Source organism: Equus asinus, chromosome 2 (genome assembly GCF_041296235.1).
Source record: "Equus asinus isolate D_3611 breed Donkey chromosome 2, EquAss-T2T_v2, whole genome shotgun sequence".
Lineage (NCBI taxonomy): Eukaryota > Metazoa > Chordata > Mammalia > Perissodactyla > Equidae > Equus > Equus asinus.
The window spans coordinates 154,278,347-154,296,404 of record NC_091791.1 but is presented as its reverse complement, the minus strand read 5'-3'; the positions used below and the strand labels follow the sequence as shown (position 1 = coordinate 154,296,404).

At 52.7% G+C, this 18,058-nt stretch overlaps 1 protein-coding gene across 1 annotated transcript; it reads right to left on the bottom strand.

Annotated features, from left to right (window-relative positions):
• Window positions 1-1,961: 1,961 nt before the first annotated feature.
• On the bottom strand, window positions 1,962-17,766 carry RPAP1 (RNA polymerase II associated protein 1). The gene is made up of 25 exons (XM_014857345.3): window positions 17,534-17,766; window positions 16,727-16,978; window positions 16,270-16,418; window positions 15,897-15,986; window positions 15,321-15,441; window positions 14,501-14,722; window positions 13,238-13,417; window positions 12,115-12,230; window positions 11,741-11,839; window positions 10,766-10,867; window positions 10,372-10,539; window positions 9,930-10,112; window positions 9,669-9,803; window positions 9,399-9,569; window positions 8,695-8,852; window positions 8,081-8,239; window positions 7,728-7,929; window positions 7,197-7,306; window positions 6,710-6,905; window positions 6,349-6,501; window positions 5,970-6,112; window positions 4,652-5,408; window positions 2,791-2,967; window positions 2,593-2,652; window positions 1,962-2,486 (listed from the first exon to the last, which is right to left on the bottom strand). The coding sequence occupies exons 2-25, from the start codon at window positions 16,905-16,907 to the stop codon at window positions 2,337-2,339; spliced, it is 4,182 nt and encodes a 1,393-aa protein (XP_014712831.3). The 5' UTR covers window positions 16,908-16,978; window positions 17,534-17,766; the 3' UTR covers window positions 1,962-2,336.
• Between the last annotated feature and the right edge of the window lie 292 nt (window positions 17,767-18,058).

Below are 18,058 nucleotides of genomic sequence, written 5' to 3'. Positions count from 1 at the left end.
GACACCCTTAAAAACATAGATCTCTGCGTTCACCTCATACAATTCTGTTGCCTGGGTTAACTCTGCACAACTTCTCACTGTGCTGTGAAAGGCAGGTGAAGGCCTGGGCCTGGTGTCAGCAGCTCCGATTGCTGGTACCAGTGTCCCTAGCCAACAGGTGATGGCGCACAGGTCACCACTGCTTGGAGACAGCGTCCCCACCACCTGAAATATTCTACAAAAAGAAACTGCTCTGTAGCCCACAAGGCACCCCACAACTGTGAGGGCCACTAGCCTTCGGGTGGTTGTGTGTCTTGGGTCCTCATTCTTGTGCTCTAAATACTAATTTTGAGGACTGAGGCCTGCGTTTACTGTAAAACACTGCAGAAAAGAAGTTATAGTAGTTAGCTACTTGGTAAAGTCTCTGAGTGTAAGGGCTAGGTGTAGACACAACAGTGATTTTGTAAAAACTCTCGTCCCCATGCCCTATTTAACTCTGTAGATGTCCCATTATGAGGTCATAGAATTTACTTAGCAGGGCCCCTGTAAGCCAAAGTGTGATTGGTCCTGGACAGCAGTATCACCTGGGAACTTGTTGGAAATGCAAATTCTTGGGTTTCACTCTAGGCCTATTGAATTAGAAACACTGGTAGTAGGGCCCAGTAATCTGTTTCAACACACTCTCCAGGTGATTTTTGTCACATGTTAAGTTTGAGAACTATTGCTGTTTGCAGATACAGTAGTTGCTTAATAAAACCTATTGTATAATTCTGTGTTCAGCAGCTCCATTTATGGGACGTGAGTTCTATCTACAGGACACTCTACACTCAGCCTGATATCCATAAACATGATGATAAGTAATTCCACACAGAAAATGAAGCTGTAAGAAAGCTTAAGTGTTAGAATTCAGACAAAAGAACAACCTGGAAACTCTACCAAAAGAAAGAGATGATGAGGCTGGCCCTGTGGCATAGTGGTTAAGTTCAGCATGCTCCACTTCAGCAGCCCAGGTTCATGGATTCAGATCCCAGGTGTGGACCTATACAACTTGTCAGCCATGCTGGGGCAGCGACCCACATACAAAACAGAGGAAGGTTGGCACAGCTCAGGGTGACTCTTCCTCAAGAAAAAAAAGAGGAAGATTAGCAACAGATGTTAGCTCAGGGCGAATCTTCCTCAGAAAAAAAAAAAGAGATGAAGTGACGAACCAGAGTTTATGCTTTGACCCAGTCCTCCCCAGCTCATGCTTAACCACAAATAAAGTCCACAATGGAAGGGGTGTTGTAGGACAGTGCTATAGACCGAATGTTTGTGTGCCCCCAAATTCATATGGTGAAACCTAATCCTCAAGGTGAGGGTATTTGGAGATGGGGAGGTGATTTAGGTCATGAGGGTTCCACTCTTATGGGTGGAACGGGATTAGTGCCCTTATAAACAGAGGCTCCCAGAGAGCTCCCATGTCCCTTCTGCCATGTGAGGGCTTTCTGTGAACCAGGAAGTTGGCCCTTACCAGACACCAAACCTGCCAGCACCCCGATCTTGGACTTCCCAGCCTCCAGAACTGTGAGAAATAAATTTCTGTTGTTTATAAGCCACCCAGTCTATGGCACTCTTACAGCAGCCTAAACAGATTAAGACAGACAGCCACTGCACCAGTCTCATTTTTGGCTTCTTCATGTCCCAGGATGGCAGTTGATAGAAATAGGGGACCACAAGAAGACAAGATGCTGACCTCATTAAGGACACCTATACCCCAAGGGGACTGCTGAGAGCCCTTCGAGAAGGCACCCTATTCTCAAGAGCACTGCCCTGGGCTGGCTCCACTCCAGAACTGGGACTCACATTTTTGTTGTCCCAGTGTGGATTCAATTCTCACCTCCCACTCATGATTCCTCCCCCATCTCTCTCACAGTAGTCCAACTTCTCCCCCATCCCTTGATACCGATCCTGAATCAACACACCTGAAATCAGTTCAAATCAGATTCCCAAGAGATAAAAATTTTTTTTATTTCAATGCATAGCTATAGCATTCACATATCCTGGCCTGGGGCGGGGGAGGGGGAGAGGGAGGAAGGGTGGACTTAGTTTGTCTCATCCCCAAGACGGGGTAAGTAGCTAAGTCACCCTTCACTCCCAGCACAGACCCTCAGAAGCCCCAGATCCTGAGCTCCAGATCTCAGGACAGAAGGGTGGGGCTCACCCTGCTCCAGAAAAGCTCAAACAGCCACTCCCCGGAAGGCAAGCCTTCTGCTCCTGTCTCCTGCCCACCCGTAGGACACAAAGTCCTTCTGTCTGGCCAGGCATCTGCTGGTGAAGCCCAGGAGAACGTATCCATCTCTTCATCTGCAGCAGCTATGCTAGGTCTCTGAGCCCCCATTTTGGAGCATCCCTGAGGTCAGTCTCTGGAGGTACTGCTGACGCAGAGGGGGCAACTGGGGATATAGCTCAAAGCCCTCTGGGAGGGCAGAGTTGGGAAGCTGATAGTGCAGGAGGTGCTGCCGGAGACTCTGCAAAGAGGGAGGAAACTTCATGAAGTGGGTAGTGAGATCCTGTTGAGATCTCTGTCCCCCAAGACCCTCTACTCTCCCACCCCCCAGGATGTGCCCCACGTACCTCATCTGCCAGCAGCCAAGTTTTCTGCAGCATGCTCCTGCGGGCAGCCTTGACATCGTCCTAGAGGCAGAACAGGGATAGGTGGCACTGGGCCAAAGGCTGGTACCCATCACCGGCCTTGCCCAGCCCTCACCTCCTCCCCAGAGGCAGCTCACGGCAGGCTCCCTTCCTCCTTCTGGAGATGGGGAGGTAACTTACTGAGCTCTTTGGGTCCTGGGAGAAGATGAAGCTGTTGACGTGGGCCACAGCCACAGCATAGAGCACGGGGCACCAGCAAGGACGGAGTGCACCAGTAACCAGGGCCCGGAAGTAGAGCTGAAGGAGAGCCAGGTTGTCTTCAGGAGGCCCTGTGTAGCACTCCAGGGACACAGGCAACTGTGACAGGGGAAATGAGACACGTTGGGTGAAGGTGGGAATGTGTATCACCTGAATGCAGGGTGGGTGGCTGATGGTCACAAGAACCTAGTCACGAGGGCAGAGATCAGGTCCTGCACAGACATGTGTCCCTCTCTGCCACAAGGATCAACGTGAAAGACTAAAGAGCTGGAAAGCAGGGGACACTGGGAAACTGAGAAGAAGCTGCGAATTTTTACTGCCTACCACATCTGTTTAATCTACGTAAAATTAAAACTCAAAATGTCACGTTTAACTGCTTGATTATATTGTCAAACCTTTCAAAAGTTCATGTTCTTTGGACCAGTAATTCTCTTTCTAAAAAATTATTCTTAATCCCATGCAGAAATGATTATGAGAGAAATAGAGCTAAAGTTTATGTTCAATGGTGTGGTGTTTATCATAGTCACTTAAAATAGCAAAAATTGGAAACAACTTTCCTGCCCACCAAGGGGTTCTGATAAAATAAATTGGGGCATACCTACACAATGGATTATGTAATAATAAAAAATGTTGATTTATTAGAATATTTAGTGATGTAGGGAATGCTTATTACATGTTAAATGAAGAAAACATCATGCAATGATTCTAATTTTATAAAAATATATATGCACATAAAAAAGATAAATCAAGGAGCTGGCCCCGTGGCCGAGTGGTTAAGTTCGTGCACTCCGCTGCAGGCGGCCCAGTGTTTCGTTGGTTCGAATCCTGGGCACGGACATGGCACTGCTCATCAGACCACGCTGAGGCAGCGTCCCACATGCCACAACTAGAAGAACCCACAACGAAGAATACACAACTATGTACCGGGGGGCTTTGGGGAGAAAAAGGAAAAAATAAAATCTTTAAAAAAAAAAAAAGATAAATCAAAATCAAAATGGTTACCACTGGGTAGTGGGATTATGGATGACTATAATGTTCTTTTTTTTTAATTCTTAAAAATATTTTTTCTTTTTAGTTTTTTATATAAAATATATACGTATATTTTATATACAGATATTAAATGTATTTATATATTAAAATACTTATAAGTTTACCAAAATAAGCTATAATGAAAATTAAAAAACAAATCTAAAAAAACAGTAATTCTTTACAGCTTATAAATTTAACTCCTTAGCCTGATATATGAGGCCCTCTCAGACTTCATTAGCCTTGTTTCCAACATCTTCCCAAACTGAAATCTGTTCTAGACTCCTCCCGCCTCCCACCGTGTCATACTCCTTCCTGCTTCAGCTTATGCTATTCCACTAGGTACATCCTACCCTGCCTCCTCAACAATCCAAATCTACCCAACCTTCAACGCCCAGATCAACCCCTACTGCCACAAGGCCTTCTCCTTATGGGAAGCCCACTTTGATCTTTGCCTTTTCTGAATCCTGACTCAACACCTAGAATTCGAACAATTTAGAACAACGTTGGTTTTTTAGTACATCTTTTCTAGACTATAGCAGCTCGTGAGCAAGGAGCTGTGCCTTGTTAATAATAACAAACACCTACTACATGCCAGATACTATGTTAAACCCTTTTCATGGATTCTCTTAATCTCCTCAAAGGCCCCCATAGGTAAGAGAAGGAACTGAGGCCCACCAAAGCTGCCTACTGCTCGGGACTGCCCCCAAGGCCCAGGACGATGCCCATGGTGGGCTCTGCTGCACTGAGAAAGTACCTGGGTCAGAGGCAGGCCCAGAGCTCGCAAGGCTCCCACATGCTCCCCAAAGAGGGCGAGGCGCAAGGTGACGCTGAACCGACGCTGCAGGGGAAGGAGGACCAGAGCCCCAAAGAGGTGGTCCCCAAAAGAGACAGCCTCAAAATGCTCCAGGAAATTGGCATAGAGGTCAGGGAAAGATGCCAGCCCCGGAAGTGGGCAATCCAAGTTGAGGGTTGGCAGGACTTCAGGTTGGCAGAGCTGGGCCAGCAGGGCTGCCACCAAACGTTGTACTGGGGTCTCCCGGAACAGTTCACTGTCCACCAGGAACACGCACATGAGCCGTGCCAGGCGGGCAGCAGGAGGTACAGCCCAGAGGGCCTGGGGGCGCCAGCTCTCTAGGACTAGCACCCACTGCAAGGCCCGCATGGCTGTGCCCACAGTGTCAGCAGGAGGGAGCCCCGAGGGGGTGTCTGAGGCCCGGTGGTAGAGGTGAATCAAAGGCAGGAAAGGCCAGTCAGTGGGCAGCAGTGGCTCCTTAGGCACAGGGAGCAGCAGGGCTGGGATTCGCTGTAGCTCCCCTCGGTACACGGCCTGGGAGGCTAGCAGGCTCGCTCGGGCCGGTGAGCAGTGGGTCAGGTAGCAGCTGCGAATGCTGGAGAGGTCCTGGCAGGCCTGAGCTAGCTGAGCCCCTCGTTCACACCCAGGGTCCCTGCCACTCCGTAAGGACAGCCGGTCAGAGAAGTCAGCTGCCTCAGGACCCCCTGATGCTCCTTCCCTGTAACAGAATCCAAAAGCCAAAAATGAGGGCTGGAACCACAGTACCCAGAAGGCCATGCGTGCTCTCCAGAGCTTCCCAGGTCCAATCCCACTCCTCCCTGTTCCCCTAATAACCTTCCATGCAGTGTGTACAGCACTTAAGAGGATGGACAGTAAAGCCAGCTGCCTAGGTGCAAGTTTAGAGAACTTCTCTGTGCCTCAGTTTCCTCATAGTAAAATGGGGATGATAATAATATCCCTCTCATGGTACAGGTAAAATACTTAAAATACAGACAAATACTTAAGGGACTACCAAAGAGTAAGCACTGAGTAACGGTCAGCTAGTTTATACACCATTTTTAGCCATACAGTCACACTGAAGTCCCCTGATACTCTCCGGTATGGTTATCCTCTTCCTCGCTTCACTGATGAGGAAATGGAGGCTCTGACAGGTTAAGTGTAACCCATGGAAGACAGAGAATGAAACCCAGGTCTCCCGGGTCAAGATTCAGGGCTGCTCTGTCAACAACCACAGCAGCCCCTCAAAGGGCTGAATTGATGCCACCAACCCTGGACCTACGGGAGGAACTCCAGCCGGAATACACAGCTCAGCAGTAGTTCATGGGCGAGGTGCTCGCTTCCGGGCAGCAGCCGGCTCAGCAGGGCCAAGGCCATGCCATGATGGAGGGTGGCATTTGTGGCCGCCATTGGCTGGAGTGTTGCCTGTGGACAGAACAACCGGGGGATGGCGGTGGGTGAGGGGAAGAGAGGACAAAGCAAAGAGCAGCAAGGAAGAAGAGATAGGCAAAGGGATCTATGCTGAAGGGCACCAATCCTGGGCATGTCTGGAGGAAAGCAGGGGCTGCGTGGTCTGCCAGAAGCAGCACAGGCTTCAGAGAAGCAGGATGGGGATAATGGAGCGGGGGGAAGGGGCAACATCGACAGACAGGGGCACCCACCGCTCTCTGGGCCAGGGTGAGTGCCAGGTACTGCAGGTGGCACTCATGGCGCAGGGCCCACGCAGAGAAGGGTGTGAGGTGTGGAGCGGCCACAGGAGCCGCGCATTGGAGGAAGTAATTCTGGAGTCCTGGGGCAGCCAATATGGCAGCCAGCTGAGGAAAAGGTAGCTTGTTAGATCTAAAGGTGACTTTGATTCCTTCTGGGGCTCCCCAGGTGGCTGCCTCCTCCCCAGACAAACTCAGAGAAGTGGGTACTGGCAGAAAAGGCCTCCCTTCCCCAAGGGGCGCCCCCTGCCCCTTCCTTCTGACTCCTGCCATCTTGGCCCCCTGCCTGGCCCCTAACCAGGAGCCCAAGACTCACCTGGCCACATAGCCCCTTGTGGATCCGGGCCAGGGTGTTGAAAAGAGAGAGGAGGGCTGTGAGGAACGGGAAGGGGGAGGCTGAGCCAGCCAGACTGAGAGCGGGGCGGCCTCCCGTGCAGCCCAGTGACACGAGGCTGGAGAGAGTTTCAGGGGTCGGAGCACAGGACAGCGGGTTGCAGAGAAGGGAGCAGCGCCTGAAGGCAGAACAGAGAAGCTGAGAGGAGCTCTGGCCTGATGTGTGCCGGGCTGGCAAACAGCTGCTTCGTCTGCGACCAAGGCTAGCAGGCGCTTGGCTGTGCAATCCAGTGCCCACATTCCTGAGAGCCTGACATAACTGCGGCCTGCTAAGTTTCCCTCAGGCTGAAGGGTTCCACTTGGGATGGCTTAGGGAGCGAGCCCCAGGAATTCCACAAGGAGAGACACCATCTCCTCACCAAGGCCCTCCACCATGACCCCCCGCCCCAAACCACACACACAGTACATACCCAAGGGAATCCCACAGGCTGCCCAGAGTGGGCTGGTTCAGCAAGGGCAGCAGCAGCTCCTCTGACAGGCGCTCCATGTCCTGAAGCCAATCTCCTGGGCACAAGCTTGGCTGGAGGACCGAGGAGCTCACTGAGCTGATGGCCCAAGATACCCATTCTCCTAGATCCAGGCCAAGCCCAGGATTCTAAGAGCCCGAGAGAGCCAGTGTTTGGAGGTTTCTGCCTTCTGACCCTTCTGGAGGGAGAGAAGAGCCTGAGGTTGTTCTGGCACCCACTGTCTAGGGGTCCTGAGAGAGCATAAAGGCTCCAGGGAGGCTGATCTGCTGCTTGGGTTCTCTGGTCCCCACCAACATAAACTCCTTGCAAGCTCCACTGGATATGGAGGTGAAAAGAGGAGGAAAGGTGAAGAATAGGAAACGGTGGGAATGAGGAGGCAGGAGTGGAGAGGGGGACACAGAGGGAGGAGGGTAGAGGGGTAAGATGGAGGCAGGGCACCCAGGGCATGGTGGGAGGCAGACAGGCAGTACTCACCTGCTGGCTCCAGGCCTGGTAGTAGGCATCCAGGAAGAGCAGGCAGGCTGTGGGCACCAGGCCCAGGGCACTCCACATCTCAGGTCTGGGAAGCAACTTCAAGGTCTGTCTTAGACATGGCTCCACCAGAAGCTGGAGCCCAGACACCTCTGTCCAAGTGATCAAGGAAGGGGTGGCCGACAGACTGGCCTCAGCAGGGTCACTACAGAAGTGCCAAAAGGGGCTGCAGTGAGATCTGGCTGCCTCAACTCTGCTTTAAGTTCTAGTGACCCTCCCCCTGTGGAGGAGCACTCCTGCCTGTCCCAGAGCTCCCAGTAGGATGTCCCTGCCGGCAGCTCAGGGCTGTAACCTACCTGCTGGGCTCAGGGGCAGTGCTGCTGGCTGCCAGGGTCAGCTGGGTGAGGAGACTGAGCAAGGAGGCTATCCGCTGCATGGACAGGGGCCGAGGGGAGTGGACGTTGAGCTCCTTGGGCACAGCCTGCAGGGCCTGCATGAGCACTGGGTAAAGCTCCCTGGGGGAGAACAATTACCGCCTTCAGTGATGAAGGGAGATAGAGATGTACGATACAAGGCAAGGCCCCGCCCAGGGATCTGCAGCTGGTTGAGGAGGAGCAGGAGGGAGAGCCAAGCGCTGGGTACTCTTGGAAGCTTCAAGAGGGAAGGAAGGCTGGGGGCTGAAGGGAAGAAGGTAGCCCTTCAAGGCTTCCCTCCAAGAGGGAATTTAAATCTAATTTCACTGAGATACCAATGCTGCTGTGCACAGAACATGGTTAACCCCGCTTTGTTCCTCTTTCCCCAGGCTGGTCCGGACTACCAAGCCCTCTTCATTCCTCCCAGAATCCCCTCTTCCTTATTCTCAGCCTCCATTCAAGCTTGAAACCTCGAGCAAGGCTGAGTCATCAGGTTAGGTGTGAAGGCAGAACTGCAGGGGTCTGCGAAGGAGCCTACCCACCCCCCCTCTCCTCACCGATAAAGATCACTGCCCTGGCCATAGGAGGCGGCCACGGCCCACAGACGGAAGGCCTCCATGCTCAGCATCTCAGCTTCCTCCGGGGGCAAGGCCAGTTCCTGGGGTGGCTCAGCTATAAAGCGGCGCAGGTGGCTCCGGAGATCAAAGCTGTTTAACTGGGGGTGGGCAGAGAGTCTGGGGATCAAGGTCAGCTGGGGGGTCCCAAGTTTCAGGCCTCAGGTTCTCTCACTACAGAGATTGGCTCAACTCAGCCCTGTTCCAGGCCCCTCTGGTGCTGCAGGGTCATAGATCTGGGCAAGGGTGAAACTACCTCATCCATCCCTTCCCCCTTCCCCCTTCCCACTTCCTCCTTCCTTCCTTTCCTCCCTCTGTCCTCCCCTTCTTTCAGCAAGCGTTTGCTGAGCACCTTTTTTAGGGCTACTTGGCTACAGGTGATGGGTGCCTATCTGCATGTGGCTCTTCTTGTCTGGGTCCAGGGAACAGGGAACCCCCCCTTCATATGAGAGCAGAGCAGGCCTACAGGATACACTAGGCTCCAGGTGACCAGCTCCTGCCTGGTGGTTTCTGTGCCAATTCTAAGCAATTGGGACAGATATGAAGAGGAAGCTGGCATGAACAGACCATCTAGTGTCCAGGAGCCATGCTTAGCCCCAACCCAGCCCTGTCTTGAGCCCCCCATCCCTGCCCTGTGTCCTGCTCACCAGCCGGGCAGCAATATTCCTACCAGCCGAGGCCAAGACACGAAGTAGTTTCATGGCAGTAGCACAGGGTACTTTGTGCAGACTAGGGGTAGGCCCCACCCCCACTGGGGACCAGCTGGTGGGCAGGAACTCTCGAACCACGGTCTCTATCAGCCGAGGGCACTCCAGGACCTGTGGGGGAGAGGAGGCGAGGGGAGGTAGGGAGGCTGAGGGTCAAGACCAGGCCCAGCTATGCTCTTTGCCCACTCCCTGCCTCCTTCTCTTTCTCACCCTTGTGGCTGACTCCAGGGAATGCCGGGCCAGGCGGATGAGCACAGCCAGGATGTCAAGGACCACAGAAGGTCCTGGGCAGGTCACCTCCAGCACATAGCGCAGCCGAGGCAGCAGGTTGGTAGCCAGAAGGCCCTGAGGATAAGAGGGATAAACCCAATGCCAAATGCAGCTGGGCCCCAGGCCTTGATGACCCCTCTTGCGCAACATGTGCTTGTCCTCAAGGTCATGAGACACGGGAAGCTGGCCCAGCACCTTTACCTTGATGACATCATGTCGGGCCAGGTCAGATGGAGGCCGGTTTCCTTCCTCAGGATTCTTCCTTTTTGCTTTTTCTGCTGGGGGCTCTTCATCCTCATCCTCATCCTCCTTGTCCTCCTGGCTGGGCATCAGAGGGAACACCAAAGCTCCGTGGTACCAGGAGAAGGTGCTGTCAAGAAGCTCCTGCCAGAGGAAAGAGAGTGAGGGTGGGAAGTGGACGAAAGGGTCAGGCCAGGAAATGGGTCCAGGAGGAGAGGGCAGAAGCTATCCACCAAGGACAGAGAGGTAAGGCTCCTGGGCTTTGGGGCCTTTAGGAAGGTGATGCTGGATAGAGATTACCCAATCCCTGCTCTGCCTGGCAAAGCCTCAGCAATGAGGGCAAGCCTGGCAGGAGGAGTAGGGACCCTGATGCCTCAAAGCCCCGTTCCCATCCCTGTTGTACCTCATCTCCAGGAGCTACCAGCAGAGCCCGAAGAGCCCGGACAGCAGCTGCGATGACCCCATCCACTCTGTCATCCAGGGAGAAGCGCAGCAGGAAGAGGAAACCAGCATCCAAAAGGAGGTGCAAGACACTGCCCACTAGCTGGTCCCCAAACTCACCAGCCTGGGCCTTAGGGACAGGAGGATAAAACCTTGTTGAAGATGCTGAAGTTATAGTCTTTGTCCTAACCATTTACTTGCCCACCTCTGACCCTGGGCTTGCCCCGTTCCCAGGCTGACTCACAGACCCATGGTGTATGGGCTAGTGAGCCAGAGTGAAAAGGGCAGGAGGTGGAAAGAGGTAAGGTTGGGGGGTGAGGGGTCAGGGGGCAGGACCAGGCCAGCAGTCCACTCACCCTGCTGATGACCTGGGCCAACACATGCAGTGCTAGTACTCTCTGCTGGGACACCTGGCTACGCGTCAGATGGAACAGCTCCTGGAGGGAGTACCCTGCTCTCTGAGGCAGGGACAAGAAGTCAGAAGGAGCCAAGACACAGGGCAGCACCCTCCCACAAATATGCAACAATCCACATATGCCAGGAACCGAGTTAGGTGTCAAGGGGAAGACAAAGAGTACTATCACTTGCTTCTGCTCTCCATGGATCCTTCAACTGGTACAGAAGATAGGACTTGCATACCAGCAACCATAGCGTACGGCAGATTGGGAGGAAGGTAGTAATCGGTGTTTAACTTGCAACCAGAGAACAGGAGAGAAAGAAGGGGGACCTGGAAACGTGATCTAGTCTCAGTGGGTGGGCAGAGCTTGGAGGGCCCAGCATGGAATAGTAAAGGCATTCCCCAGAATGGGCTTCAGGAACCGAGCCTTGGAGGTCCTTGAGCACAGGGTGTATATGGCGGGAAGGCAGCAGGAGTGAGGGAGGCCGAGCTGTAGGGTCAGCAGGGACAGACTGGGGAAGGCTTGTCTTGCTGGGTTGAGGAGCCAAGACTGTATTCTGTGTGCAGAGGGAAACCAGGAAACTTTCTAAGGCAAGGAATGGCCTGAGCCAGGCCAGAGGAAATCAGTATGGCAGCCCCATGAGGGACAGAATGGCAAGGCAGAGAGTGGAAGTTTGAGCAGACAAGAGGGAGCAAGGCTGTTATCTAGGAAGCATCATGGGGAGGTGACAGACAGCAAATTAGCAAGTTCTGGCAACTGACTGGAATGTGAGGGAACGAGAAGATTTCTTCGAGCCTAAGAACCTGAATGGACAGCAAGGCCATGAACTGGAATAGAGCACGTAGGAGTCCTAGGCAACTGAGGAGAGGTCCTTTTCCACGTGGCTGAAAAGCAAGGAGCGCTGCCCAGTCCTCCCTGGGTCCCATGCCTCACCTCCGCCTCCTCTCCATGGTGGTGCAGGCCCAGATGGGTGGGCAGGTCCACATCAGGGGCCAGTAGCTCTCCCTGAAGACTGAATCGGGCCTGCATCCTCTAATGAAGAGAGAAAGAGGACCATGCGCTGAGGGCAGCAGCAACTTCCCCACACCCACTCCTCACCTTTAATCCCAGGACTCTCAGGACACAGCTCCTAACTCTACCTCTGACTGGAAATGGGGCTCCTCTGGCCTTGGGGGTGAGGCAGGGAGAGGAGAGTGAGCACAAAGCAGAGATGTTTCTCAAGCTCGGGGGAAGAGAAGTTCTGGTAAAAGAGCCACAGCCCCACTTCTACCCCACCCACCCCTCATAGGCCAGTTGGCCCTCCTCACCTCCTGTGTCTGCTGCCGCCGGAGTGGGGGCAGGTCCTGGGTCCAATGGAGCTTCTCCAGCTCAACAGTGTCCATGTGCAGCCATTCTTTGTGGGGGGTCATGGGCAGTGCCAGAGCTGGGGAGACGGAAGCAGAGCAGTATTCCCTAAGGGGCTCAGCTCACTGATCCTCTGGTGTCCCAGCCATCACCCAGTAGCTGCCGCATCCATCTCTGCCCTAGGGTCTGAGCAGTCTCTGCCCTCAGCTATGGCTAATGGCATAGCCCAGGGGCTGGAACTCCCGGGAACAGGACAAATGTCTCAGATATGGCAGAACATACCCAGTCCTGGGCTCTAGCCCCCTCCCCTGTTGACCCCAAGGATTTGTTGGGAGGGGAAAGAGGAAGAGAAGGAGGTAAGGAAGAGAAGAGAGGGGGATGGGAGGACCACATACACCAGGGAAAACATAATTCTCCTCTCTCTAGCACCAACCTTCTAAAGGAGGAGGAGAGTGGGTCCAATGAGGGGGGAGCTACACCGCTTTAGTAGGGCAAGATACAGACACACACCCACAGCATCCTCCTCCTTCCTCACCCCAACCCCCACTCAACCTGCTCAGAAGGCCCGGAGCTCATCCAGGGGCAGAAGGTTCCTGGCTCTCGTAATTTAATTTCTTCTTTTGTTAATCACTAATAAAATAATCCACTTCCTAGGAAATGAGTGCTCCCATTGGCCTCTCTGCTTTGTAAGACCTGCGTCAGACTCTTCCTTTCCCATCGCCCTGGCCCTGCCATCTTCCCCCAATACTGAGAGCAGAGGCAGAAAGAGCTGTGGGATGGATGGAGCCAGAGCTGGGGCAGCTACCACAAAGGCAGGGGGCAGACGGTCTGCCAGAGGAGGGGGCCATTCAGCCACCACACCCTGCTGCCTCTTACCAGCGAGGAGAGAGAAAGAGCAGTCACAGGACAAGAAAACAGGAAGCATGTGCAGGAAGAATATATGCATTAGCAAATGAAGATTGATTTCAAGGCAATAATGAGGATTAACGTTAGATGTCAGAGGACAGAGAAGACTCTCCCTTTTCCTTTCTGCCAGGCCTAGGAGACGGGATACTTTCCTCTACTTTTATTCCCCCTCCTCCACACCTGGGGCTCCTGGCTCCAGCTCATCTTCCCGCCTGGGCTCAGTAGCAGGAGCTGGCACAACGGGCTCCTCTCCAGTGACCTCAACAGAGGGGCCTCCTGGCCTCTGCTCCTCCGCAGCCTTCCCTCCTGCTTGCTTGTGGGTGCGGCTGCGAGATCTCAAGAAGGCAACCAGGCTGGGATCTGGAGGAGAGGGTGGCGGGGAGAGTGGGTGGGGGCAGATCCTCCCCAGCCTCCTATAGACCTGAGACCTGCTGAATACTGCCTGCCTATAGGTGCCAAGGCCAAGACAAGCCACTTTCCGGCCCTGATCTGAGCCCCCTGGGCTCTCTTGGGGCCCCAGTGACCCATACCTGTCACTGAGACCTGCGTGCCCACCTTTCCCTCCACTCTTCACAGTTCCCTGGCCCAGGTCCCTCTGCCCACTTCTGTGTTTGGCTCCAGGTCAGAGGCCCAAATAAGTGGCTGTGGAATAAATGAAGGAATGTTGACTACAGCCAAAGAGAATAATTTCTCTCACTTTCAGATAATTTATTTATGCACAAATATTCACTAAAAACCTAAGATATACTCTGCTCCACATACGGTTTGGAACAAGACTGAGTTGGTGCTATCGTTTGGGTGAAGAGAAACAAGGAGGGAGGCGTGGTACAGTATAGCATCATATAACAGAACCTACTGTAGCTGTGCTGGAGTACAGCTACAATATAGTGTCTCACACTAGTGTAGTATAGTATACACTGCACAGTGGTTAAGAGCAGGACCTGTGACACCAGATGCACCTGGGTTTATACCTCATCTGTGTTCCTTTCCAGCTGTGTGACATGGGGGAGGATTTCTTAAAGTTGTAAGCCTCATTTCTTTTCTTAAGTAAATGAGGTTAGTACCACCTACCTCACAGGAACTGTTTGAGGACAGAATGAAATAATGCATTAAAGTAGTCAGCACATGGGGCCGGCCCCGTGCCCATGTGATTAAGTTTGCGCCCTCCACTTCGGCGGCCCAGGGTTTCACCAGTTTGGATCCTGGGCGTGGATATGGTGTCAGTCATCAGGCCATGCTGAGGCGGCGTCCCACATGCCACAACTAGAAGGACTCACAACTAAATAATATATACAACTATATACTGGGGGGATTTGGGGAGAAAAAGGAAAAATAAAATCTTTAAAGTACTCAGCACAGTGCCTGGCACTCACAGTAAGCCTGCCTCCATAAGTAGCAGTCCCTTCCTAGCCCAGTCTGGGCAGGAAAGCCAGGTGCCCGTACCAAGCTGAGCCAGCAACCGCTGCTGCTCCTGCAGGATCTCCTCGGGAGCCATGGCTTGCAGTCTCGCTACATTCTCTTCATGGATGGTCTGGGCTTCCTGCTCAGCCTCCTGGCCCCTGAGCCCCTTCCCTGTGACCAGATGGGGTCCCTGGAAGCTGGAGCTGCCACAGGGAAGCTGGTTGCCCTGCTCCCTAGGTGTGAGTGCCTCAGAGGTCACAGCACCTGGAAGAAGTGTATGATCAGTTTCACCGCCTCACCCCAACTGGGCCTTCTGGCCCTTTCTCTAACCCCATTAGTCCTGGAGACAGATGGAGGCCCAGAGTTTTCCCAGGCACAGAGTAGAGACCCCCATGGGTCTGGCATAGGACTCCAGACACCCTGGGGTTGGGTTGGTGATCTCTCCACTCATCCTCCCCATGGACTTATATGAGGTTTCCCTCAGAAACATCCTACTTTCTGACTCTTCTCTGGAATGTCTAGAAAGCCACCTGCCTCTAGGGGCCTGCTCTCAGTTCTTCCACTAGTAATTTGTATCATTAAAGGAATCTTGGCCTACATCTTTATTGTAGTCTCTGCCAGACACTTCTACCCCCTTCCTTTCCCCTAGGGTCAAGAAATGGCCTGCCCGCTCTCTGTACCTAAGACCCGGATGTGGACCCAAGCCACCCATATGCAATACTCTAAGTGGGGATATGGGACACCTTTCTTTTTAGATGGTTCAAATGCACTTCATATTTGAGGCAGGAAGACATATCCAAAGTGACTCTACGATTGTGTCTTACCAAAAGTCCGAGCCCCGGCCTCTTCAACCCCAGCTCACCCTCTGGTGGGTCCAGGATGGACACAACTTCTCTAACTGCTGGGACTCTGGCTTCAGATACTCTCCTTGCTGCAATCTCCTGGGCAAAGATGCTTCTCTTACCAGACGTTGCTGCCTTCCCCTATACGACAAAGAGAAAACCCAGGTGACTGATGCTCATTATCCTATTCTCATCTTAATCTCTTTATACCAAGGTCACTGGAACAAAATGATAAGAGAGACTTATTCAGTATCCCAGGGTTACAACCCTAGTCCTCAGAAAAAGCAAGGCTCTTTAGAAGCACAGATCCTGAAGTCTAACAGACTTGGTTGGATTTCCAGCTCTTCTATCAATTACATGTGTGGTGTTAGACAAGTTATTTATTTTTTGGAGGTCTCTGTTACCTTATCTGAAAAACGGAGATAAGGATACCCACCTTACACACTTGTTATGAGGATTAAATGAAATAATACCTATGAAGTACTTAGTGTGACACTGCTTTAACAACAGAAGTACTCATCATTAAGATTATCAACCTGGGGAAGATTCACAATGAGGCTGTCCCCTAGGCATCACCTAAGGTTACCCCTGCCTACCTGTCTCCCCTGTGAGCGATGGAATACGGGAGGAAAAGCAACGCCACTGGGCAGAGGCAGATTCACAGCCGCTGAACTTGTATCCCGTTCCTGCAGCAACACAGCACAAAGTAGTGAAGATACAGAGATGTTCCTAGGCTGGACCCTATCCCACCAACCCCAGTTCTGTATGACTAGAACCTCACTCTAGGGAGTCATGAACCCACCTTGCTTCTCAGGGCCCGGTGATTCTAAACCAGCCTCCAACCTGACTGCACAGGGCATAGAAGTCTCACCTTTCTGAATCACCCTCTACTCATAAAGCTCACCACCTCCACCCAATATCTTTGTTGCTCTAGGATACGTTGTCCCACTCAGCCAGGGTGAGACGCACAATAATCTTAGTCAAGACAGCAGTGATGTGCTGATCATGCCTGTTCAGCCTCTCTTCAGGGTCCTCATGTTCAGGCAAGGGACAACCAGGGCTGGGCCTGGCTCTCTTCGGGGGAGCAGGAACCAAAGCTGGGGGCAAATCTGGGAGATCTGAGAAAGAAAAAAACCCAGATGTGAGGATGGCTCATACCTTCCGAGGAAGACACTGCCAGCTAGAGGGAAAACAAAGAAAGAAAGACAGCTGCCAAGCGGCCCTGGCTCAAGCTGTGTCCCTTTGAGCAAGATATTTAACCTCACTAAGCCTCAGTTTCTTCATATGTAAAAATAGGGCTGCAGCAAGAGAGGCCATGCAGAGTCTGAAATAATGATAGGGCAGAATCCAGCCACATCAGGAAGCGGGAGGGGGCCCTGAGGCTGTACCCCTTCTGCCTCCCAGCCTCACACCCACAGCCACTCACTGTCCAGCATCACTACATCCCGATGATCCTGCAGCGGAGTTTGGTTTGGGTTAGTGTCGCCATCTCGCCTACTTCCTTTCTTCACCAATTGTACAGCTGGGGCTGCACCAGCTGCAAGAAACTGATTCTGGAAACGCAGCAGGTCCAGCTCAGACTCCCCTGGCTTTGGTCTTGACAGCATCTTGACACTCCTGCTGCCTCCCCAGTGTGAATCTCCACTGCTTCACTGTGGGGATTCCCTCTCATTCACCCCTAAAAGGAAGAAAGATAATGGGCCCTCTGCAATTGAACCCCTATTCTCCTTATTGTGCATCAGAGAAGGCTCTTTTTTTTTCTTGGGTTCATGTCAACTCATTTCTCCTCATTCATACCTTATCGCCATTTCCTCCCTATTTAGCCTTCCGTGATGTCATCAGCTTAGCAACAATATTTACTGCCAACTTAGATTGTTTACAATTGGTGGACGATAAAAACTCTCAGGAACAACCCTAGTGGAACTAAGGAAAATGCTACCAGGACCCAGGCAGATAATCAAACTGGAGAGAACATGCCTGGCCTAGAGATATTGAAATTATTAAAAATCTTGGGCTGTAAAAGATCAATATATAAAACTCATTTGCATTGCTATATACTAGCAAAGAACAATCACAAAATGAAATTAAGAAAAAAATTCCACTTACAATAGCATCAAAAAGAATAAAATACTTCGGAAAAAATTTCCCCAAAGAATCACAAGACTTGTACACAGTCGGGCCCCACAACTGCCCCCAGGCGCCCCTGGACCACCCACGCCTACAGAGAAATCACCTAGTCTCTGCTTTTGTTGCTGGTGGATGGGGGACCATGCCCGAGAGCTCCGCACCGAAGAGTCCGCGGCCGCTCCTGTGCCGACCACAGACACTCGGGCAGGCTCCGACAAAGGAACTGGACACTCTGCACAGAGCCCTCCGCCGGGGTCCCCTGACGTCTGTTCCTCCAGCCGAGCCACCTACTTGCTCCAAGACCGCCTGGGCGCCGCCATCTTGCCCCGCAAAGGCCGCGCTTCCGCCGCCGCCAGACGTGAACTTCCGCCAGGCAGCCTGGCCCCGCCCCTCCCGGACCTGGCTCCGCCCACTCTGGGCTTTGCAGGCTTGGCGTTCCAGACGTGCAAGAGCGAAGATAGTCGGTTTGCGGTGTCCTGTCCCACCACGTAAGCTCTGAGTCGACGCTCAGAACACTCATCCTTCCGATGCACAGCAGGCACAGGCCCTTCTACACATACAACACCCGTGACGGAGGCAGAGGGTTCCTCAGACGCCCCTGTGCACTCACCACTCCAGATAACTACATCCC

Coding starts and splice junctions, on each gene's coding strand:
- RPAP1 (XM_014857345.3), bottom strand. CDS start 16,907: ATGCTGTCAAGACCAAAGCCAGGGGAGTCTGAGCTGGACCTGCTGCGT. Junction 8,853..9,398: donor GGAATATTGCTGCCCGGCTG/GTGAGCAGGACA, acceptor GCCCACCCCCAG/TTAAACAGCTTTGATCTCCG. Junction 2,487..2,592: donor CTTGGCTGCTGGCAGATGAG/GTACGTGGGGCA, acceptor CCCTCTTTGCAG/AGTCTCCGGCAGCACCTCCT.